At 47.8% G+C, this 23,804-nt stretch overlaps 2 protein-coding genes across 3 annotated transcripts; both read left to right on the top strand.

Annotated features, from left to right (window-relative positions):
- Positions 1–61: 61 nt before the first annotated feature.
- On the top strand, positions 62–18,662 carry LOC120660960 (isoamylase 3, chloroplastic-like). Of its 2 annotated transcripts, none has more exons than XM_039939622.1 (24): positions 62–144; positions 539–602; positions 683–757; positions 1,070–1,227; positions 1,756–1,843; positions 2,347–2,583; positions 2,661–2,765; positions 2,979–3,083; positions 3,163–3,297; positions 3,398–3,484; positions 3,624–3,681; positions 12,401–12,464; positions 12,890–12,989; positions 13,536–13,636; positions 14,057–14,108; positions 15,236–15,298; positions 16,204–16,293; positions 16,387–16,459; positions 16,834–16,913; positions 16,992–17,096; positions 17,193–17,291; positions 17,479–17,540; positions 17,658–17,769; positions 18,100–18,662. In XM_039939622.1, the coding sequence occupies exons 1-24, from the start codon at positions 77–79 to the stop codon at positions 18,211–18,213; spliced, it is 2,295 nt and encodes a 764-aa protein (XP_039795556.1). In that variant the 5' UTR covers positions 62–76; the 3' UTR covers positions 18,214–18,662. The 2 variants fall into 2 exon arrangements, with proteins under 2 accessions (XP_039795556.1, XP_039795555.1); XM_039939621.1 differs by having other exon boundaries at positions 83–410.
- A 2,835-nt stretch (positions 18,663–21,497) lies between these two features.
- On the top strand, positions 21,498–22,300 carry LOC120660958 (arabinogalactan protein 1-like). Its single transcript, XM_039939620.1, has one exon. It carries the CDS (start codon positions 21,610–21,612, stop codon positions 22,015–22,017), a length of 408 nt encoding a protein of 135 aa, XP_039795554.1. The 5' UTR covers positions 21,498–21,609; the 3' UTR covers positions 22,018–22,300.
- Positions 22,301–23,804: the final 1,504 nt, after the last annotated feature.

The raw sequence follows: 23,804 nt of genomic DNA, 5'->3' as shown, positions 1-23,804 counted from the left end.
GGGGCCCCCGATCGGGCCAGAAGGGAAAGGTCGACCGTCCACTTCGCTATCCCCCGAGCCCGCTCCAACCCCGCGCATGCGCAACCACGTGTCCCCCGGCCTCCCTCCGCTCACCCCACGCCCCGTCCGCGCGCGCTCCCCAAGGTGAGATCACCGCCTCCGTCTCCTCCCCGCTGCTCCCCACTCCCACTGGTCTCCTCGAGAGCCGCGAGCCTAGGGGCCGCCACCCCTATAACTTCTCCCCCATTCCCCTACCCGCGCTCGCTCGCTCTCCTCCCTCAAATCCCCCACGCTTGGATGGATTCCGTCGGTACGAATCGCACCCCGCTGCGCTCCGCCGCCGCCGCCGCCCCAGCCACTCGAAGCAGCGCACTGCCGTGGCCGCACTGCCACCCCGCGGTCGGCAATCGGTGAGCGGCTCTGCCGTCCGGCCTCGTTCACCCCTTCTCTGGATGTTCATTTCGTGCTGCATTTTCTCTCGATTTGTCGCGCGGCTCGGGCCGACGCTGATTGCTGACCGCGTGTTGGCTCCGTGCAGCCTGGCGGCGACTAAGCTCGGGATTGCGGCTCGGTGTGGAGGAGCAGGAGGGTATTTCGGCAAGGTAGGTGTCTCGACTGTGGTGTTGTCATGGCTCGCTGATTTGTGGATTGACTGACCCAAGGGAATTTCGTGGTGGCGCAGGTTCAGAGATTTGACGCCGCACGGAGTACAACGGCGAGAGCGCAGAGCGGGAAGGCGGCGAGAAGTGTGATCAGGGTATCTAATCGCACCATGCTCCAGGGATTCTATTCTAGACTTCTAGTGTAGCAGAGCACTGCGATAGAACGATTCATAGAACCGTTAAACCACTGGTCTGTGTTGCTTGATATAATCGTGGTCATTTTCATGTGATGGGTTTGTACCATTCAAGAAAAACTTTGCTATCTGCAAATGTGCTTTGTAATTATAAGCTGTATCCTGCCATGTTTTGCTATTCTGGAATTGAAGTTTGCTTCTGAGCGTAGTATGCATTTTTTTTTTTACCATATGTTCTTTTGGGGATAATGTTTATCCATTTTGTAACTACAGGAAATGGGGCACACGGCATCTGACAGTGAAATGCCCTTGAAATATTCTTCGGGGAAAGCTTTCCCTCTAGGAGTGTCGCAAGTTGATGGTGGGCTGAATTTTGCGATATTCTCGCAGCATGCTTCTTCTGTTACCCTTTGTTTGAAACTTCCTGAAAGGTATGTTTTCTCCCCTAAAACTTTGTTGTGATGTTACTTTCCGTGCCATTCGACCTAACTATTCACTTGTTTACAGAACTTTGTTCCCCCTCATATATGAACCTACTTGGTTTCCTGTCGCCTTGGAATCCTAATCTTCATCATTCCAGTTTTAGTTAGCACTAATGTCATTTGTTCATAGTTGCTTTCTTTAGAACTTTTTGTCAAAGTTTGGTTAGTCAGTCTACTCATGTTGGAGGGTCTTATAGATATGGCAATACTGTTTGCACAGCTTGCTACATGTTATTTTGTGTTTTGGGGTGTATTAGGCACACTGAAACATAAAGTACTTTTAATGAACACCCTCACCCCTACTTCTCCCCAAATAAAAAGAATCACATGTGAACAGACCAAATAAAGGCCATAATTGATGGGCTATTAACAGATACGGTGCACAGGGGATGATATAGTTCATGATTCCTAATATGCTCCAAAGTAATATTGCATTTTTATTATGTAAACCTATGACTTTCTGTAATCTTATTTTAGAGGCACCCAAGATGATGAGGAAATTGTCGAGTTTGCTTTAGATCGCCAAAAGAACAAAACAGGAGATATATGGCATGTGTCCGTGGAGGTAGTTTTCTTTAGTTCTGATATTTCTGTTAGCTTTATTTGGAGATAAGCACATTATTATTTTTTGTCGACAATTTGTTGTGGACTGATATTAATGCAATGATAATTACAATATTTTTTTCTGATGTCTATTAGTATTATGATTCCATAGTCTTCAAATGACTGTTCCATTTATAAATATCACCTCCATTTTGGGAGAGACCATACCTGATGGGATGCCTTTTATATTTCTGAAGTGCTGGTCTTGTGTTATGAGCTTGTTCTTACCTGTTGATGAAACCACTATTGAGTATTGGCTCACAAAACAAGCTTTTTTGCTTGATCAGTTCTAACATATTTCACACCTATCTGTTGTGGTGCTGAGTTTAACATTTCTCCTCGTACGTACTCTATCTGTTCTTAAATCTTCATCCATTTTGCTTCTATGTAGTGCACATGATTATAGTCTTTTTTACTCGTTTGTCAACCTTAAAGAAGTCTTCTCTGTCTTCCTTTTAACTTCAGGGTTTGCCTGCTTCTGGTGTTCTTTATGGGTATCGCATTAATGGTCCTCAAGGGTGGCAACAAGGTCATAGGTTTGATGACAGCGTTATTCTACTGGACCCTTATGCAAAATTAGTTTCTGGTCGAAAATACTTTGGGGTTGACAAAGAGGAGTCAAGCCAGTTTTTTGGAACTTATGACTTCGATAGCTCTCCCTTTGACTGGGGTGACGATTATAGACTTCCTAATTTGCCTGAGGTATTAACATCATCGAGCATGGTGCACAAATATCCCAAACATGTAATTCTCACCACATTTTTGGTTCTTTAATCTAGTCAGATCTTGTTATATATGAAATGAACGTCCGCGCTTTCACTGCTGATGAGTCAAGTGGGCTTGGTCCAGCTGTTCGCGGAAGCTACCTTGGTCTCATTGACAAAGTAAGATTACCTATTCTGTCACTTGTAGCGACATCAAATTTTTTGGTCTTCAGATTTCCTCAGTCCTACATTAGTAAGATCACCTGCGATTGTTATTACAAATTGTTATTTCTCCTGATTTAGTTTTAGGTATATGATATTGAACGCAAGCTACCTTCCAGTTCCCATGCTGATTTTCAATGACTTATGCATGAAATAGTTCTGGTTTCGTAGATTCCTCATTTGCTGGAACTTGGCGTTAATGCAGTGGAACTACTCCCTGTTTTTGAGTTTGATGAACTGGAATTCAAGAGGTTCCCTAACCCAAGGGACCACATGGTAAAATTTGATAACTTTTTGACACATAGTGCCCTTCACATTGATCAGTGGAGTGATACCCCATCTTTTCATTTGGAAGGTAAATACATGGGGATATTCTACAATCAACTTTTTTGCGCCCATGAGTCGTTATGCTAGCGCTGGTGGTGGACCGGTGGCTGCTTCCAAAGAGCTTAAGAAAATGGTCAAAGCATTACATAATGCTGGAATTGAGGTATTGACATCTTGTATGAATGGTAAATCTGTTTCCTGGGCATTCTTTAACATACATCCTGGACCAAAAGACATTAATTTTATAATCATTTTTCCAATAGGTTATTCTGGATGTTGTTTACAACCATACAAACGAAGCTGATGATGCTAACCCTTATATGACTTCTTTCCGTGGCATTGATAACAAGGTGATTGTTGATTGTTGCTAAATGTCCCTATCATTTAAAGTTGTAAGTCCATATAGAGAACTCCTATGTTAGAAGTTTAGAACCTCATCAGTTTCTGGATAAATTGATACAAAAAAAAGACAAACCATGGTTCTTGCAGGTCTATTACATGTTAGACCTGAACAACAATCCTCAGCTGCTGAACTTCTCGGGTTGCGGTAAAACCATGGTCCTAAACTTCTATTTCTAAATTGAGATTTGCTTTGCATTATGTGTCAATATTCTTGGATCATTGGATGCAATCTGATACTTCTTTATCGGAGTATAACCTGTCAATTTGCATGATATCCTTTTCCTTGAATTTAGGGGATGGTTGCACATTGTCAATTAATTTCATATCTTTTCCGTTCATCTGGCGATCGTATTTATGCAAGTATCTCTGGTGATTAAGCAGTATCTTTGGCTATTAATTCGGTGTCAAGGACTTTGAATGATACATTGTTGTTTGATGCATGTTCTACGTTTCCATTGGCTGTCACACTGCCCGGGAGACTGTACCTGGAAATTACAACCTCAATGTGGTTGCTATGTTAACTGCTAAAGTGGTGAAGAAAAGTCACTAAATTCAATTTTAAGCTGATATAGATATACAGCCTTGCATTGACTTGAGAGTGTTTGGGGATCATTTTCCTTGTATTCCTCCAAACCCTAGATAGGGTGGGTAATATAGTCACCATTACATGGGCCTCTAGATGGGTCTAAACTATACACACCAACACCCCCCCGCAGTCTGAACTACCGGCGCAGCGGAGTTCAAGACTGGAGAATAAAGAAAGCACATATAGGGACAACACCCCCCCGCAGCCACAACTAGCCACCTGCTACGTTGAGGCTGGAGCGAAACTCCGAGAAGGTCGAGGAGGGGAGACCCTTGGTGAAGATGTCGGCAAACTGCCGATAGCGACCCGGTCGCGAACGAAGTACAAGTCGATCTCCACATGCTTCGTCCGCTGATGCTGGACGGGGTTAGTGGAGAGGTACACGGCGCTGACGTTGTCGCAGTAGACGAGCGTGGTCTTGGCGAGCGGACTATGGAGCTCCGCTAAGAGCTGTCGAAGCCAGGACGCCTCCGCCACGCCGTTAACGACAACACGGTACTCCGCCTCAGCACTGGAGCGGGAGACCACCTGCTGCCGCTTGGACGACCAGGAGACAAGGTTGTCGTCCAGAAAGACGGCATAGCCGGAAGTGGAGCGTCGAGTGTCCGGACAGCTAGCCCAGTCAGCGTCGGTGTAGACAATCAGCTCAGCAGAGGGGGGGGGCGGTGAAGAACCAGACCGAAGTCAATAGTGCCATGGACATAGCAGAGGAGACGCTTCAGCGCAGTAAGATGTGACTCCCGGGGATCATTTATATGAAGACAGATCTGCTGAACGGCATAAGTGAGATATGGTCTGGTGAAAGTGAGGTATTGCAAGGCTCCAGCAAGACTCCGGTATGCAGTAGGATTAGTCACGGGATCACCCAGAGCAGCAGACAGCTTCGCCTGAGTGTCGACAGGAGTAGAGCAAGGCTTGCAATCAATCATACCAGCCCGCTCCACAATATCGAGTGCATGATGTCGCTGGTGAAGGAGAAAACCAGACGGGCGAGGCTCAACAGTAACACCCAAGAAGTGATGGAGCTGACCAAAATCCTTCATAGCAAACTCCTGCTGCAGAGAGGAGATTATGCGCTGAAGCAACTGCTAACTGGAGGCTGTGAGCACAATGTCATCGACATAGAGTAGCAGGTAGGCAGTCTCATCCCCACTACGATAGATGAACAGAGAAGTGTTAGACTTGCCTCGGTGAACCCCAATGTCAGCAAGAACGTGGCGAACCGAGAATACCAAGCCCGAGGAGTCTGCTTCAGACCATAGAGACTTGTTGAGCCGGCAGACCAAATCCGGACGACTGGAGTCCACAAATCCCGCTGGCTGAGAACAGTAGACTGTCTCTGACAGTGTGTCATGAAGAAACGCATTCTTCACATCCAGCTAGTGCACAGGCCAAGAGCGAGCGAGAGGACCGTGCGCACCGTAGCAGGCTTCACCATTGGACTGAAAGTCTCATCATAGTCCACACCAGGTCGCTGGGTGAAACCCCGAAGAACCCAGCGAGCCTTGTAGCGATTCAGGGTGCCATCAGCCCGACGCTTATGTGTCCAGATCCACTTGCCAGTGACCACATTGCAACCAGACGGACGCGGCACGAGGTCCCACGTCTGGTTGGCAAGAAGAGCTGCGTACTCCTCTTCCATCGCACGACGCCAGTGAGGGCGTCGCGGACAGAAGAGGGTACCGGAGAGATCCGCGGCTCTCCCTCGGTGGCGGAGAGTCACGGGCTGAGAAGCCATCCGCCGAGTAACCATGGGATGAGTATGACCAGGGTCCCGATGGATGACGGGCGGGTGGTACACCTCCGGCTCGACACACGAGCGAGACAGTGGGGGCAGTGTGGCAGAACCGCCTAAATTATCCCGGCTCAAGTGCGTAAACCATCACCATAAAGGCAACATTAGCTTAAACGCACTTCAAACGGAACAATTTTTGGTCTGTCGGGTAACGTCCCGATACAACCACCGATTCACGGATCGAACAAGCATACCCCGCACGAAGGCGAGTTCAGAGATATTACAACCACAATTTTACAACTCAGACATAATAACGATTACATACCAGTTAAAAACATTATTACAAAGCCAACTTAAATAAAACAGTTATACAAGTTATGATTATAAGTTCAGAGTCTAAACAGCGGAAGATGAAACACGATGACTACAACACGTCGCAAAAGTATACCAAGCTAGCCCAAGCATGGTATCACTCGTCATAGTCATTGCCGGCCGAAGACGTATCCCATTCTACAGACCAGCCAGGAGGCAACGAGCAAGGATAGGTCAAGCTAGCGATCTGATCCTCAAAACTCATACCTGAAAAAGGGTTTCAACAGCAAGGCTGAGTATTCTAATACTCAGCAAGATTTAACCGCCAACGGGTATAAGTAGCCCACCTTAGCTAGACTATGCAAGGCTTTGTGAGGCTCTGGTTTTCTTTTGCTGAAAAGCAATAAAGAGTATGTCCTTACTTTCAAGTTTTAGCTTTCAAGATTCTAGTCGATTAACCATTCTATGTAAGCAACTATTTTCCAATCATGGTAGAAATCTAAGCAAACATCAAGATTGATTAAAGTATTGTTGCTCTTCTTACTCTGTGTGGCAAAGAGATCAAGCAGTCTCATTTCATCGTGAGAGGCGGACGATTCTGAATCGAAATTCAACCTTGCAAGGATAACCTAGCACACACGTCTGGAACACCGTCGGGTCATTCCCAAACAACCGTTGACCTTTCTTTCCGGCTTGTGGATAGGGTCACTCTCCCCGACTACAGGGCTCCAAGGCCGAACCTTGTCCCTCGAAGTCGTAGTGTTGCGTAACATAAAATAAAACATATCCCTACTGAGAGAGTGAAAGGTATATCCTCTCCCCGGTCCAATCGGCTACTAGGCTTGCCGCGTACCATATTTACGGCATGTGACTAGTACTTTCAAAAACTTAACCAGCACTACCACACACCGCGACCTTAGCAAGTTCATCAACACAGACGGGGTATCACATAAGGTCATGATATCGAACACAACCCCGTCCGTCGTCCTTATATTGATAGCAGAAAGTAAACAATCAATTCCTATAACGCTCGCGAGTGACAGGCAATCACTCGACTTTTACCGGTCCTATAACCTTAGCAAGTAGTCGAACTCAGGTCTAGTGTTCAGTACATAGGTTTCTAGGATCATGCATCTAGGGTTTCAATTCAACTCCTATGAACTGTAAATGCACAAGTAAAATAATACAGTAAAAGATATTAATTTGAAGTATAGGTTATGTCCGGGGCTTGCCTTCTCGATAATTGCTAACTATTTCAGCTCTAGGCTCTTCCGAACTTTAGTCCGGGGCTTCAGTTAGTTCCGCAGTGTTCACTTGAGCTTCGAGATCACCTCCGTCAGATTCCGGGATCAGCTCGTACGTCCCGTCCGATAAGGTAGTCGTGTCTATATGTAATGCAAGAACAACATTATAAACAAACATGGGCAATCGTTTATAGAGTAGTTAAATAACAAATTTAACTACACAAGACATCATGATTAACAGCACAAAAGAAGTTAACTAACTTCATAAAATGAGTGGTGGTGATTTCCTATACGATTAAATCATGGTTTGTAAATAAATCAACAACTCAGAGTACAAATAGTAATAAAATCTACCAAAATTACACTAAACAGAACATGAACAAAGTAATCTACCCTACAAAAATCATGCCAAGATATGTAACCATTTAATCACAATAAATCATTTATGCAGGCAACACCTAGTACAAGCTTGAATTATACAGATCAAACTAGAGCCAAACAGAAGCTTAAAATTTAACAGGAGATCTACACAGGGATGATTTACCTACTGTGAATTTTTCATGATTTTATCTACACGGAATTAATTCTGAGAAAATAAACAAAACAGACATCAGTTTAGCAAGATTCAATTTTAGCTCCTGTTCTAGTCATGAACTAAGGCTCAAACTTCCTGGACAAGCTAATATTCTCCAGATGAACACTCAGGAATATTTTCAGGATTTAACAAGAACAGAAACTATTTATCATAAATAAAGTATACTAAACAAGGATTAAATCAAATAAATAGGTACAACAAAGAACTGATCATGAAATTTTTATAGAAAAACTAGTGTAACATGATTCAACCACAACAAAAATTTCAGAGCAATACAAGCTTTCAAGCATCAGATAAGAAAAAGATTAAAGAACAAGTATTTATATACCTAATAACACAAATCAAAATCTACAGCAAAAACTTGTAACTAAAGCCTAACATATTATGGTTCTACTGCATAGAGCTCTTCAAGAGGATTCCAAAACATCAAGATTTGCTATTTTACGAATTTTCCACGAATTGATATTGAATTTCAAAGATCACAGCAAACTATTACAAACAAGCCCCTATAGCACTATTTCCCTGAGTCACTGACATCGCAGACAACCCCCTGGGGTTTATCAAATTCAAACCCGAGGTCCTCGGGTCGGGTCAGAGGGGGAGCGCGGGTTTGACCGGCGATTTCCCGGCGAGGGGCTCACCGGCGGCGAGGGTGGAGGGGTGCGTGAGCCTCACGGGTTCAAGGCGCACCTCTGGGTGCTTGGAATCGAGGCTAGGGCGGTCGGAGGTGGGGTGTCGACGGCGAGCGGCGGCTTGCGGGCTCGGAGCACGGCGGCGGGGTGGCTCCGGTGAGGTTTGGGCGAGGGGAAAAGGCCTGGGAGCTGCGCGAGGTCGAGGCGGTGCTAAAAGTGGGGGCTGTAGGGGTGGAGCGGGTCTGGGTTGGCGGCTCCGCGGCGGGGTGGAGCTCGCCGGGGTTCAAGCAGGGCGGCGGCGGCGTTCTGCGGCGTGGGAGCGATGAGAGAGCGAAGGGACGCGCGAAATCGAGTTCTGGGACTCTTGTAGTGCGCGGGCGCTCGCTAGAAGAGAGCGGCGGGCTCTGCAGGGGGCGCTCCACGGCGGCGTCGCGGTGGCGGCCGTCGGGGTGGTTCTGGAAGCGGCGGGGCGCGTGGCAAGGGAAGAAGAGGGCCAGCGCGAGGCAACAGGAGGGGGAGGTGGTCGTCCGCGACGCGTGGGCGCCAGCGCACGGCGGAGTAATGGCCGGAATGGCCGGGAAGGCGTCGGCGGCGGCGCTGTCGGTGGCGTCGGCGGCGAGAAGCAGAGCAGGGATGTGGGAGATGGTCATAAGGGCCGATTTGTAATTACCAAAAATTCCAGGGACCTCTCTGTAAACAAGCAATAACTTTTAAACTAAAGCTCAAATGAAAAAGTGCCCAACATGAAAGTTGTTCAACTTTTCAAGATCTACAACTTTGATGTTGTGCAAAAATTTATTTGACCAAAGATTCAAGAGCTAAAATTAAAATCATTGAAGAGATTTTGAATTCTAGGAAATTTGTCTTTTTCAAAGCAAATTCACTTCAACACTAGACTCAAAAGCAAAAATGGCTGCCATGCATTAAATGCACTGAAATTTTGCAAAAACACCCTCCACTAAAGCTATAATTACACAACCTATTCAACACAACTGCAGAAAGGACCTTGCATAAAATCATAATTACACATATAATCTTTCATAATTACAAAAAGATACTTTTTACTTAAATCAAGCACATAATGCATAGCAAACCTACACAATTACTGTGCAGACACCTAATTAAATTACTGTGTAAACACCCGGGGTGTTACAGGCAGCGGCGGCGACGGCTCCGGTGGAGGTGGCGGCGGGGACGCTGGAGCCTCCGGAGCCGGAGTCGGCGCCGGTGCCGGCACCGAGCGACGTCGGTACACCTGCACCAGCTGAGCGTAGCGGGCAGGTGCAGGAGGAGGCACTGGGGCCGCGCGTGGCGCAGCAGAGGACACCGGGGCCGCGCGTGGAGCGACAGGAGACATTGGGGCCGCGCGTGGCGTAGTAGAAGACACCGGGGCCGCGCGGGGCGCGACAGGAGACACCGGGCCCGCGCGTGGAGCGACAGAAGGCACCGGGGCCTCGCGAGGCGCGGCAGAAACCACCGGAGGCGGTGCCGGTGTACGAGGAAGACCTGCAGGGAAAGGACAGACAGACAAAGGTGGCTGAACCACCGGGTCAGACGAAAACAAGGACTCCAACTCGGGGTCAGGTGAAGGTGTAGAGGAGGTGGAGTAGGGGAAATCCGACTCGTCAAACACAACGTGTCGGGAGATAAGGACCCGACAAGAGAAGATGTCAAAGCATCGGTACCCGTTATGGTCAGGGAAGTAACCAAAAAACACACAACGAGTCGAGCGGGGTGCCAACTTGTGAGGAGCAGTGGCGGAGATGTTAGGATAACAGACACACCCGAAGACACGAAGGTGGTCGTAGCTGGGAGGGGTATCGAAAAGAGCGTGGTGAGGAGTGAGAGCAGGAGAAGCTGTGGAAGGAACTCAGGAAGGCGGTTGAGCAAGTAGGTGGCGGTGTGGAGAGTCTCAGCCCAGAAGCGGGGAGGCAGAGAGGCCTGGATCAGAAGGGTGCGCATGACGTCGTTCGTCGTGCGAATCATCCGCTCAGCCTTGCCGTTCTGAGGAGAGGTATACGGACAAGACTTGCGCAGCTGAACACCCTGAGAGAGGAAGAAAGAGCGGGATGTGTAGTTACCGAACTCACTCCCGTTGTCACACTGGACGGCCTTAATGGTGAGGCCGAATTGAGTGGACACCCAGGCAAAGAAGTGGAGGAGGGTGGGAAGGTCTCAGACTTGGCGCGCAAAGGAAAAGTCCAAGAGTAATGAGAAAAATCATCAACCACCACCAGATAGTATTTATAACCAGAAATGCTGGGTACAGGAGAAGTCCACATGTCACAATGAACAAGATCAAAGGCATGTGTCGCATGCGAAGAAGAAGAAGAAAAAGTAAGTCGATCATGACGACCAAGTTGGCACGCATGACAAAGGTTCTCAGCAGGAGCCCTAGTACAAGAAACATCAGTACTACGACTAAGCCGAGCCAAAACGTCGCGGCCGGGGTGACCAAGCCGGTGGTGCCAGGTGGTGGAAGACGGCGTCGTGGCAAAAGCAGCAGATGAAGAGGAAGTCGAAGGCGAAGTAGCGGAAGCAGGAAGGCGAAGGGTGTAAAAGGGCCCCGAGCTGTCACATCGGAGGAGCGGACGTCGGGAAGCCGAATCCTTCACAGTAAGACCAAAGGAGTCAAATTCGATGGAACAAGAATTGTTAGAAGTAAACTGGCGAATGGAAAGAAAATTATGAATCATCTAATGAGCAATAAGAACATTAGGAAGGCGGAAAGAATCAGGAGCAGAACCCACGGCGGTGACGGGAAGACAGGACCCATCACCCACCATGATGGAAGAAGGACAAGAGGGATGTGGGGGTCGGACAGAAGAGAGGATACCGGCGTCTGGGGTGGTGTGGAAGGAGGCACCCGAGTCGGCGATCCACTCAGTGCTGACCGGCGGAGTCAGCCCCATGGTGCTGAAGGACTGCGCCAGCGCGGTCTGGTCCCACCCCCCAGGCCAGGTGGCTGGCTGGCTGGGCTGAGCGGGTGGAGTCCAGGACGGCGCGAACAGGAGAGCAGCACCGGTGAACATGGCCGCCTGCTGCTGTGGGCAAGAGCCCCTCCCTGACCCTGGAACGGCCACATCGAGATGCGCCCTGACCATGGGTTGTTGAAGGATGGCCAGGGCGTACCTTCAGGGGCAGGGGCAGGAGCGGGGCCCCTAGCAGAGCCACCACCGGTACCAGCAGCACCAGAAACAGGGCCACTAGCACCACCACCACCACGTCCCCCCGCCGACAACGTCCAGCACCCCCCCCTGACCCCCGGTCTGGCCGGTGGGAGGAGCACCGAGGGAGGTGGCTGGCGAGGCGGAGGAGGCCGGTGGAGCAGCCACGAGCGCGGTGGAGGAGGACGAGGACGAGCCGGTCGCGGGACCCCTGGTGATCTCCTCGAGGACAAGGTCGTCCCGGACCTGTAGGAAGGAGGAAAAGTGCCTCTCGCGGGTGATCCATGTTCGCAAGTGGTCGTAGGTGTCACTGAGACCCCGCAGGTATTCCTCCAAACCCTAGATATGGTGGGTAATAGGGTAATATAGTCACCATTACATGAGCCTTTAGATGGGCCTAAACTATACACACCAACAGAGAGCTGGAACCTATAGGGCAAGCCTTTTTGAACATTTGTGGAAACCTCTGTAAATGTCGTTGGCCTAGTACTCTAGTTCTAGGTGGTCAGTTTTTCTATTCTGCAGATATGTTCTGAATACTACAATTGGCAGGACTTGTGTTTACTCTTTATACTTTGTCCGGTTGAATACAGGGAATACACTAAACTGTAACCATCCTGTTGTCAAGGAGCTTGTGCTGGACAGTTTGAGACATTGGTATGACAGAGCTTACATTTATTATTTTTCTGTGGCACCTGTGTATATATTTCATGCATACTTGTCAGGTTCACTTGAATACTTGATCACATGTTTGCTCATAGTAGTACTTGGTGGCCTGTTGCTTTGATTTCTACATATATATCTGTCCACTCCCACTATCAAGTGTACACAAATATTTATCTGGAGCTTAAAACAAGAAGTAAACCAAGATGCTGTATCTCATACACACTGATGTCCATGAAACTACCTCTAGGATACAGTGCACTTGTTAGTTGATAATTATCAATCATTTGGCATGTGTATGATGGGTTTCATAAATAGCTGCAGTATGATTGACAATGCACCTGTCTAGCATATATTACCTGATAGCAGTTTCCATCTAGTGTTGTTTCTGATTTGCATGATTGTTTTTGTTGCTTCAGGGTTAAGGAGTATCACATAGATGGATTTCGGTTTGACCTTGCAAGTGTTCTTTGTCGTGGACCAGATGGCAGTCCTCTTGATGCACCTCCACTCATTAAGGTACTTCTATTGAAGTTGTAGATGCAGTTTCGAACTCTAAATGACATTAATAGCCCGCTATGAGTTTTTTCTTTGCTGGTCTTTTTATGCCCTTTTTAGCCGGCCAAATGAAGTTAATATATTTGATGCCAAAACAAGAAATCGATTCTTAAATTTTACTGTACTATAATTAAAAGTTCTGACATTTAACTGTGCTGAACTCCGACAGACCAATCGTGAAAGTCAGCTTAAATTGTATATACTTCGTAGCACTATTCTTCTTGTTTACTTCCTATTTTTTAGTTGGTCAAGTATCTATTGGAAAATATTGCAAATGTCATATTTCAGTGCGATTATGAAATTTTTTAACGTGTATTGTTGATGAGGAATGGATAACTAGACTTTACGGTATTGAAATATTTTAATTAACCATCGCCGTCTGAAGAAAATTGTTACTGGTGAATATGTGGTCCATCATTCTCTGCCCAATGGATTTAATCACATTTGTAAACCTATGAGACGTATTTTGTAATGATTTTATCTGATTGTCTACTTATTTGGCTGAAGGAAATTGCCAAAGACTCTGTATTGTCTAGGTGTAAGATCATTGCTGAACCCTGGGACTGTGGTGGCCTTTATCTAGTAGGGAGGTTCCCTAACTGGGACAGGTAATTTGATCATATATTTGTTTTTGAATTACTGTGAACTTGAGGGTGTTCATTTCATTGTTTCTTCTTTGTACTGTTTATCAATACGACTACTGTAGCATTATGATGAATGCAATGCAAAAGAGTATTAGAGTAATGTCTTCTCTATCATGGTTCTTGGATGGTAGCACTGTAGCTATGAATTACACACACTTGAATAACTTCGGACAACTCACCTTTCAAATGAGATTTTGGTGGTCCCTTGTCGAATGGAAATGTTGCCACTAACTTGTTCTGTTGAGACTCGGCATATATGCTTCAGTATCCTTTAAAGTGATGGTGCTGACTGTACTTTGCCACTAAGAGATAATATGTTCTATCTTAATTTCCACTTATTTCTAAGAATGATGCGGTGCAATGTGTTTGCCATTGGTCCTGTAGGTGGGCTGAATGGAACGGACAGTACAGAGATGATATTCGAAGATTTATTAAGGTACTGAGGTGTGCTTGACCTTAGAAGTATATCCTATAATATGCACATCAAAGGGTTCTATTGATGCCTTGATGGAGATTATCCTCATGCTAGTTTTTTGTTCATTTGGCTCATGAAATGCAATTCACACATTCTTCCTTAACTATTACATAGGACATCCCATTGGTGATGTATTACTTAGCCTGGCACTCTGGTTGTGCTCACTTTTATCATTTAGCTGGTGCCAGCTAGAAATGACCTCATGACATAGAATTTTTAACAGAAAACTCAGTTTATTGTTGAAGCAGTGAATGGTGAGAAGAAATGACGACATTTCTTGAATGTGGTGCAAAAGTCTCCGCTGATCAACGTAACACTGCAACACGATTCTATTCACTAATAAATTATGAAGCAACTCTGAATCAATCTCTATGTGATAATGAACATCCGAACCTTGCTTTGAAATGGTAGCCTGAAACAGTGCCTGTCTGACCAACTTTTAGAAAATGGAGAACAGGGTTTCCCAGTCAGGGTTAGTTTTTTCAGTCATGTATCAGCTGCTTTTAGGGATCGGTGTCATCACCAAATTATATTATTTTTTATTGAGTATATTGCAAACTCCGCAACTCTTAAGCACAACCATTTCTTGAGTAAAAGTACAGAATCATGATCCACATCATCATTGGCAAAACTGTGAAGATATAGAGTACATCAAACTGGCTGAACTGTATTGCTTATGAATGTCCGTCTCTAGTTTCAGGATTCATTTGCAGAATTCTGGTTCACATTTATATGCATGTGGCCCATCTAGTAGCAGGCTGTTTGCTCTAGTATTAGCTGAAAAGGATTGCATTCTATAGATGGATAAGTTGGTTTTAGTTTCTGAAGCCCTGTGCTTGACCATAAACCAAGTCATTATATGGATCCTTTCAGATTTTTTCTTTTCTTTTTTTAATCAAAGATGGTATATGCAACCAGAAGGTTTACGCTTTTACACTTCAGTGGGTGTCGACAAATTTTGACCTGGATGACCAGAAGAGTTTTGCACTCTATCTGAATATTTTGATTTCTGATACATCTGTCTCTACAAATCTTATTCTCAATCATGAAGGAATGATCGTTGACCGAATATTACTAAACATTTGCAGGGAGATCCTGGTTTGAAGGGGGTATTTGCCACTCGTGTTTCTGGTTCTGCGGATCTCTACCAGGTTCTCTTGTGCTTCTTCTTTACTGGGCTGTTATTTTAGCCATTTGCTCTGACAATATTGCTTTGCTTGGTTATCCTTCGTTTTAAGTGCTACATGCTTTTGGGACTGTTGGACCAAGGATAAAGGCCCCCACCCCTCCCACTATAACACCTGGGTTTTATGGTCGGGTTGGCTAGGTGGGGCGCTCTAACTTGGTATCAAAGCTGAGGTCCTGGGTTCGATCCCTCCCGGCCACGCATTTCCGCTGCGCGATTTCCCCTGCGTCTCTCGTGTGCTAAGACCTGCTGCGGGCTACGCCGGGCTCGCACGCCGTAGGGGGAATGTTGGACCAAGGATAAAGGCCCCCACCCCTCCCACTATAACACCTGGGTTTTATGGTCGGGTTGGCTAGATGGGGCGCTCTAACTGGGACCTTGATTTTGCCAATGTTTTTTGAGTTTAGAGCAGTTCGGTCAAAAGTATGCACTCATTGTTTATATGTATCTTGTGCGATTATTAAAGTACAACAGTTATCTACATCTATCATATCAGTCAACAGTTACGGAAACTATTCATATTAATTTCTCCTGGGCCCAGTAAAGATTAAAGGTAGTATCTGTATAACAAGATTAAAGGTAGTATCTGTATGAAAAAGAATCATAGTACTAGTGGGATGCCATTTAAAATTGGAAAGGCAGTTGTCCATGCTGTTCCCTGTCATTTTTGTTTTCTACATGGATTATTTTGAGCCTTTATTGATGAGTTGTAGGTATTTTTAGCATAAAGGCAGTAGTCCATGTTGTCACCTGTCATTTTCTTTTCTACATGGAATTTTTTTGAGCCTTTATTGATGAGTTGTAGGTTTCTTTTTTCGATGAGTGAATATATAATTGTAAAACAAAATCTTCTGATGTCTTGGTTTGCAGGTGAACAATCGGAAGCCTTATGATAGCATAAACTTTATAATTGCTCATGATGGATTTACTTTATGTGACCTTGTTTCATATAACTCTAAGGTAACTGTAGCATGCAATACAATGGTCTCGATTTCTTATGTACAATGTGTTATATGTGTTAACATGCTTTCTCATTTGAATGAAATCATATAGCACAATGATGCTAATGGAGAATGTGGTCGTGATGGGTGCAACGACAACTATAGCTGGAACTGTGGCGTTGAAGGTACATGCATTACTAAATACAGAAAATTGTTTAGTATATCGGAATTGTCAAAGTTTGAGAAATGTTTTTTCGTGACATTGCATAATACTGATATATTTTATTGTAAAGTTGTTCAAATAATTCAGTGTCGTTTTCTTAAATGTAGGATACTTGGAACAAAGTGATCAGGAAAATAATGAACTTCAATTGTGATGGATTAAGCTTAATTTATCAACAGAAATAAAAAGATTACTCATAGTTTTGAAGCTTCTATGCAAGATTAAGCCAAATGATTATAGGAGTATTACATACCTTTTCAAACAAAATGTTTTATGTCACTCAATTACACATTGTGTGTCCAGTGCTGTTAAAGTTTGTGCTCTTGCCTGTTACAGGAGAAACAAATGATTTAATTGTGAGACGTCTTCGTTCCAGGCAAATGAAGAACTTCCATGTGGCACTAATGATCTCTCAGGTTTATATTATTGATTTACCGTGGTTACTTTTTATGAGTAACCGAGTCGTGTATGACTTACAAGTTACGACACAATAGGGCACTCCAATGATGCTGATGGGAGATGAATATGGTCACACACGCTATGGAAACAATAATAGCTATGGACATGATACTCACATAAATAACTTTCAGTGGGGCCAGGTTACATAATTATATCAATTTTCTGTTAGTAATTTATCTAATGCATGCAACAGCCTTAAATGTATTTTTTCCTCTCTGATCTCCATGCTAATATAGTTGGAAGAAAGAAAGGACGGCCATTTCAGGTTTTTCTCGGAGATGATCAAGTTCCGTCATAGCCATCCTATACTGAGACGAGATAGGTTTCTCAGCAAAGTAAGTTCAAAGCTAATTTATTCTTGAGTGTTACTCTTGCAATGGAAGTTCCCATTTGCCAAAAAGAAAAACCATACTATTGTGCTGCTCTCAAACCAGATCACAGGAATACAGTGTGCCACTCCCCTCACCCCCCCCCCCCCCCCCTAAATGTTTTTCACTGCACTTAGACCTTTCTTCTTGTTAGAATGATGTCACCTGGCATGAGGATTGTTGGGAGAACCAGGAAAGCAAATTTTTGGCATTCACGTAAGTTATCTTATTGCACTTAAATAAGTGTTACATTCTGTCGATTGGATGTTATTTCTGATGCTCTTTTACTTCAAATCTTGGAGCCTTAACTGCTTGTTAATGATTCTGGTGCAGGATACATGATCACAATTCTGGTGGAGATATCTATTTGGCATTCAATGCTCATGAGTACTTTGTGGATGCTGTAATTCCCCCACCACCACACCATAAATCTTGGAGCCGTGTGGTATGGATACTGTCTGATCCTGCTGAAATGTTTATACTGAGTAATTTGCTGTTTGGTCCTATGATTCTCAAGCTCCTGTTACCCTATAGCATTGTTTACTGCAAATGTCAGTGTTGTCTTTACTTGGTCTGGCTAACTTCTATCTCGACTTGACGTTCTGTTTGGTTAGCTTACGATTGCTTCATGGCTAGCTTTAGTGCCGCCTCTATTTCAACTTGCCGTTCTGTTTGGTTAGCTTACAATTGCTTCATCGCTAGCTTTAGTGTTGCTTGTATCTCTACTTCCAGTTCTGTTTGGTTAGCTTACTATTGCTTCATGTCCTTTCTGCAGGTGGATACCAACCTGGAATCACCAAATGATATTGTCCCAGAAGGAGTACTATTCACAGATTCAGGGTATAGGATTGCTCCTTACTCTTGCATACTGCTCAAGGCAAAGCCTTAGTATGGTGAAGGCAAGCCATTCTCTAGGAAGCATAAGAATAATGTCGATTTAGCTTTGGTTAGTCGGTTTAAGATAGGCTGACCATTGCAAGTTCCTAAGTCTTGACTGTGCTGCAAACAAAGCAAGTTTTGATATGTGAAGAAAATTGACTGGAAGGAGCCATGGTTGCAATTGGTTTGGTCAAGGCAAACTTGTTTATAGCAACACATGGTGAAAGGTCCCCACACGGGAGAAGCAAGAACCTTATTAGTCACTGGAGTCCTGGTTAGGGGAAGCGTGTCTTTTTTGTAACTATAATTCACAAATGTTATATCCTTTTCCATTCGACCTTCAAATGGCCGACAACCTCTTGTTTTGTTAATAATAAGGCATTCCATGTTTGGTATCTGTAATTGTAATAAGAGCTTGATTTCCTGTACTGAACATAAGTTGGTCACTGTTTGCCAGAACCACTTTCTTCTGTTTACGCATGTTGTTGGAGGCTGCTCGCACACTGATGGGGCCACACGGACAGCATGAACTCTTAGCCAGCAAGGCACAACATGTTCAGACTGAAAACACCATGCAGTTTCCTAATTGTATTGCTTAATAGCTTGGAATTGGAATTTAGCATGCCAGTACCCATACTGTTGAAACCTTGCTAGGCTGCTAGCGGCCTTGTGGCGGTGGCATGCCCACCGCGGCGGCAGGCCCCCGTGTCCGGCTGACGGCGACGGCGGTTGGTGCGGAGAAGAAACAATGAAATCGAAACGGGGAAGGATAGGGTGGCATGCACCATGGTTCCCAAAGACGGCACCAACCTGTGCTCCCCAGTGCTGCCAAAAGAACAGCCGGCGACGACGTGACAAGATAACATGGCATCGCCAGGGCCGGACCAGCGGATCCCCGAACGGAACCAGGCATGTGACGAGTTCCCATCTCCGTGTCACCTGAACGCCTCCAGTGCGGACGGCTCCAACGACGGCCGAATGAAATGGATCCCCCACCCCGGTCTCTTAATCATTGGCTGGTATCCACCTTCCGAGTTAGAAAGCGAGTGGAACGATGCGAACGCCTTTTAGCCGAGACTGCGTATACTTAGCTGTCTTGTTTGCGGGTACTGATGCTAATGCTCTGCAAAGCTGCTCTAGTTGCCCTCATGATTTGCATAGCACTCTATGCGAAAGCGATCGGGTCGTTAGTACTAACCACCATTTACCTCGCGGATAATGGGATTTGGCACTTGTTTAGCGCAATCCGGATCATTCACCGGTGGCTAACGAACCACCCCGGTACTTGGTAATAATCAACGCGAAGCTGGTCTCCCCACCGGCATCCAAAGAGAATGCGTTGAAGACCATGTACCAACTAAAAATTCACACTTGGAACCAGCTTTAGGGTAGGTATCCACATTTCTGTATTTTCGTTTTGACATCACGACTCACGAGGTGCCGTCAGCGTATTCAAACAACCTTTTTAGCCCAAGGATGGGAAAAAAACAGAGATGGTAGGAGTAACATTCCATCCTTGTAATCACCCAATAGCGGAGCTCGACACGTCACTGTTACCGAATATTTTTTTCCTATGATCGTCCTGCCCTCTCGTCACCACCTACAACCATACACCAACTGTACCACACTTCGTCCGTCGTGGACGGCGCAGCCGCACAGGCCGCCATGGGGACTGGACATGGTGGCTGCTCGCGGTCCCCAGGTGAAATATTTGTGGTTGTCACGTCGCGAACCCGCCGCCCCTCGGAGGCTCGGAGCCGTTCGCCCCGCTGGGGGGAGGTGGGCGGCCTGTCCGGCCTGGTTGGTACGTCGGCGTCGCCATTGCTGACTGGCCGGCCGGAATTTTCCAACCTGGGCACAGCCCTGCGCCCCTGCCGGTGTGATGTGCACGACGGTCACCCGAAAATGTTGTGGATCGCGCGGAGATCGGGAACGTTGGGTGGTCATCTCACGCATGATCGATGCTTCCATGAACGCCGCTGCAGAACAGGAGCACGTCCATGTCTCGCGCGTAAAGAACTCATCGATCTTGCAGGTGCGTGGACTTGTGGGGCTCTTAGGCTTTGCCCACTTGATCGAGTAGGTTAGATGTGCTGGATTTATCCTGTTGCTCGAGTCCAGCGTCACCAAGCAGTAAAACTCTTGGGTTTTTTTTGGAAGGGTTTGGTTAGGTGAGAAGTCACTAGAGTTTTCTTACATCGACTAAGCTGACCACTGCGTAGGCCGTAGCCCGTAGGGGTGCGTCCAACTTTAACCTTGGAAGGATCTGGAGGTTAGGCTGGAAATCACTGATTTATCTTATGGATCAAGTCATAAGAAAATCAAAATTCCCCATCTGCCATTCAAGCAGAACACGTTTCCCAAAGAAGAAAAAAAAAGAGCTCCATGAAATTGTCAACCGATCCATCAGGAAGCAAGAGGGGACTTACACTAATATTGTGCGTTATGCCCCCATTTTATCCCTATTAAGCTGCGACAGTTTTGGAGGTAGTTCGTCAGTAATGAACTGTTTACCATTAGTCTGACTAACAAAATTCGTGGGCGGAACATGGGCTTCATTGATTAGTTTCAACAAGCTAATCATCGCCCTACGAAGGCATTATTCTAGGCAACCAACCTTAGCTGGAGTACGCGCACAAGTGGCCGCGCCAACGACATTATCAACGGCTAGTGTCGCCGCATTAAAGTTTCCTTTTCCAAATTCATGAAAAAGGAGGCACAATATTTTTTGTATTTTCCCCATAATAATATACAAAGAGCATATTCTGAATGAAAGTATATATAGTATAAAAATTCGAAATAATTCTTAATGAAACTGGGAAAGGAATTCCAGTGCTGCCAAAGGGAACCAAACATGGAGCCGATTATATCCAACGATTCCTAATTGAAAAAAAATATATTTGGTTGGGTCCATTTGAACAGTAGTCGTTATCACAGGCTCGTCCCAGAGTTGCATATACAGAGGAGAAGAACCGCATTTTCCAAACCCCAGGAAAATCCAAAATTAGGTGCGTACGGCCGGACATACAGTGAGAGTCCAGCTCACAACCGACCATATCGATTTCCGCGTGAGGCAAGAATAAGCGGAGGATGTAGACAAATCATTTTCAGATTTTATTCTATCTATATAAAATCGAAGATCCGGAACCGCCGCGCTCTAGCCGGATCGCGCGCCGTCGATCGCCGTCGCGAATCCATCCGACGGCTGATCTCCGCGGGAAACTAGCACAAACCCCCCTGGCAGTATTGCTAATCGCGCGTCGGGGCCTCGTCTTCCTCCTCTTTATAAGCTGCGCGGCGCATCTGCTGTTGCCCCGGACACCATTGCAGGCACGCACTCCGGCTGAAGCGCCCCGCACTAGCTCACAAAGCTCAAGCCTTTCGCTCGCTCCCGGCTACATCTGCAATGGCGCGCTTCCAGCTCGCGGCCCTGGCCCTGGCCATGCTCTTCGCCGCGGCGGCGGCCCAGGCCCCGGCCGCCACCCCGACGCCGGCGCCCAGGGCGTCCCCCCCGCCGGCGACCCCTCCGCCGACCCCGGCGCCGGTTTCCCCGCCCGCGCAGGCCCCCGCCATCCCTCCTCCGGCCCCGGGGCCCGCGACCCCGGCCCCCGCCCCCGAGGCCTCCGCCCCGGCGCCGGCTGAGGCCCCCACCCCCGCGACGAGCTCCCCGCCGGCGCCCGCCCCCATGGCCCCCTCCCCGTCGCCGACCAGCGACGTGCCCCCGCCCCCCAGCGCCGCCGCCGGCGTCTCCCCCGCCGCCAAGTGGGCCGCCGCCGCCGCCGCCGCCGCCGCCGTGGCCGCCGCCTTCTACTGAGGAGGGAGGACCCCCGCGCGCCGCGCCCCGCGGTGCTGTAATCTATTGCTATCCGTGTTGAATTTTTCTTTTTCTCTCACAATTTTTTTCCCTTTCTTTTTGCTTCCACATTCCATTCGGCATTCGATTCGGTAGGAGAGAGATCTGTGCGCGTTGCTGCTGCTGCTGCAGTCAGTATAGGATCGTGGCTTGGACAGATTGGTTGGTTGGCTGCCCCCGGTGGTGTTGTGATCCCCCATTTGTATAATCCCCTGTTAATTTATCTTCAGCTGCTCTTCATCTATCTCCCACGGTTACTGCCCCTTGGTACTCCCGTATCTATCTACATTTTGCGTAGCTCGTTTCGCCAGATCAGAAGATCGCGAAGAGCGCTTGGAGAGTAGCGTAGCTTGACAGTGATGCTCGTCCTTGAGCTTGGAACGCAGGCTTTTGGTTTGGCCAGGCCAGGACGCCAGGTCACTGACGATCGATGCGGGTATGAGATTGCGATGCGTACATGAGGGAGGTCGTGTGTGCAGATCCGAGTCGACGAGCCGGAGGCGTGGATCTGGGCCGCCCTCCAGATCTGGGGCGCGGTCCGCAAGCCGCCAGAGGCCATTATTATAAACGCGCCCTACTACTCGGCGTGGTGGACTGGCGGAGTCGTAGGGCTGGGCTGGGTGACGGAGGCCAGCTGGGGGTTCGCAGGCAGCGGCTGGCAGGGCAGGGCAGCGAATAGAAAACGCCACTGGGGTGTGTTTAGATGCCCCAAAAACCACCCCAAAATCCAAACTTTTCATCACATCGAAACATTAAATATAACAAATGATCCATGCATGAAGTACTAAATGTAGATAAATAAAAAAACTAATTGCATAGTTTTGATGTACGTTGCGAGACGATTTTTTTGAGCCTAGTTAGGTCATGGAAGGATAATATTTACTACAAACAAACGAAAAGTGCTACAGTGTGCTACAGTGTCTGATGTGACTTTTCGCACCCCTTTTCTCTCCATCTAAACACACCCTGGGGGCCGGCGGGGTCGGTGGGGACCGGTGGCGGGGGCTGACCACTGACGCCGATGGAGAGGTGTCGAGGGCGCACTGGCCGGTGGGCCTGCGGCAGCACGTGCCCATGCCCATTCGCAGCCCAGGCCTGGCCGCACGGTCCGCTGCGCGGGCGCGTTAGTCTGCCCGAAGCACGGCCAATTTGGCCCGGCCGAAGCACGGCCCGGCCCGGTCCAAATCGTGCCCGGGCTGGTCCGGCCCGCTCCCCATGCCCGGGTTTGGGCCGTCACCCCAGCCCGTGGGCTGGCACGGCCCGGCACGGAGTTAGCAGGCCGGCCCGGTAGCGGCCCGCTAACTCCCCAGCCCACGGCCTTACAGCGACTCCACTCCCCCTCCCCCCGACTCGTCCTCTCCCCCCACCCCCCACCCGCGACTCCACTCCCCCCTCCCCTCCAGCACGCCCCGTCTCCCTCCGAGCGCCGGCGGTGCCCGGGAAGCCGCCCCCCTCTTGCGTCCGCTTCCTCCGAGGGCTCGCCCCGCTGTCCACGCCACTCCCTCCGTCCTCCGCTCCATCCGAGCCTCCGAGAGCTCCCCCCGTCGTCGACGCCGCGTCGCCGCCCCCTCCGACCCCACTCCCTCGCCCCGCCATCCACGCCGCCCCTCCGAGCTCCAAGCCTCCGACCTCCGCTCCCTCGCCCCCCCCCCCCCCGTCGACGCCGCCCCCTACAGCCTCCGCTCCCTCACCCCGCCATCGACCGCGCCCCCATTCCCCGCAACCCTAGCCGGCTAGATCTAGCGCCG

Source organism: Panicum virgatum, chromosome 2N (assembly GCF_016808335.1).
Source record: "Panicum virgatum strain AP13 chromosome 2N, P.virgatum_v5, whole genome shotgun sequence".
Classification (NCBI taxonomy): domain Eukaryota; kingdom Viridiplantae; phylum Streptophyta; class Magnoliopsida; order Poales; family Poaceae; genus Panicum; species Panicum virgatum.
Note: the sequence above shows the minus strand (reverse complement) of the source record. Positions and strands in the feature narration are given on the sequence as shown.

What these genes read in the sequence shown, in the direction of transcription:
- LOC120660960 (XM_039939621.1), top strand. Translation starts at nt 298, where the DNA reads ATGGATTCCGTCGGTACGAATCGCACCCCGCTGCGCTCCGCCGCCGCC. An exon ending in CGGCGAGAAGTGTGATCAGG is followed by an intron (nt 758 to 1,069) that starts GTATCTAATCGC and finishes TTGTAACTACAG; the next exon opens with GAAATGGGGCACACGGCATC. An exon ending in CTGGAACTGTGGCGTTGAAG is followed by an intron (nt 16,460 to 16,833) that starts GTACATGCATTA and finishes TGCCTGTTACAG; the next exon opens with GAGAAACAAATGATTTAATT.
- LOC120660958 (XM_039939620.1), top strand. Translation starts at nt 21,610, where the DNA reads ATGGCGCGCTTCCAGCTCGCGGCCCTGGCCCTGGCCATGCTCTTCGCC.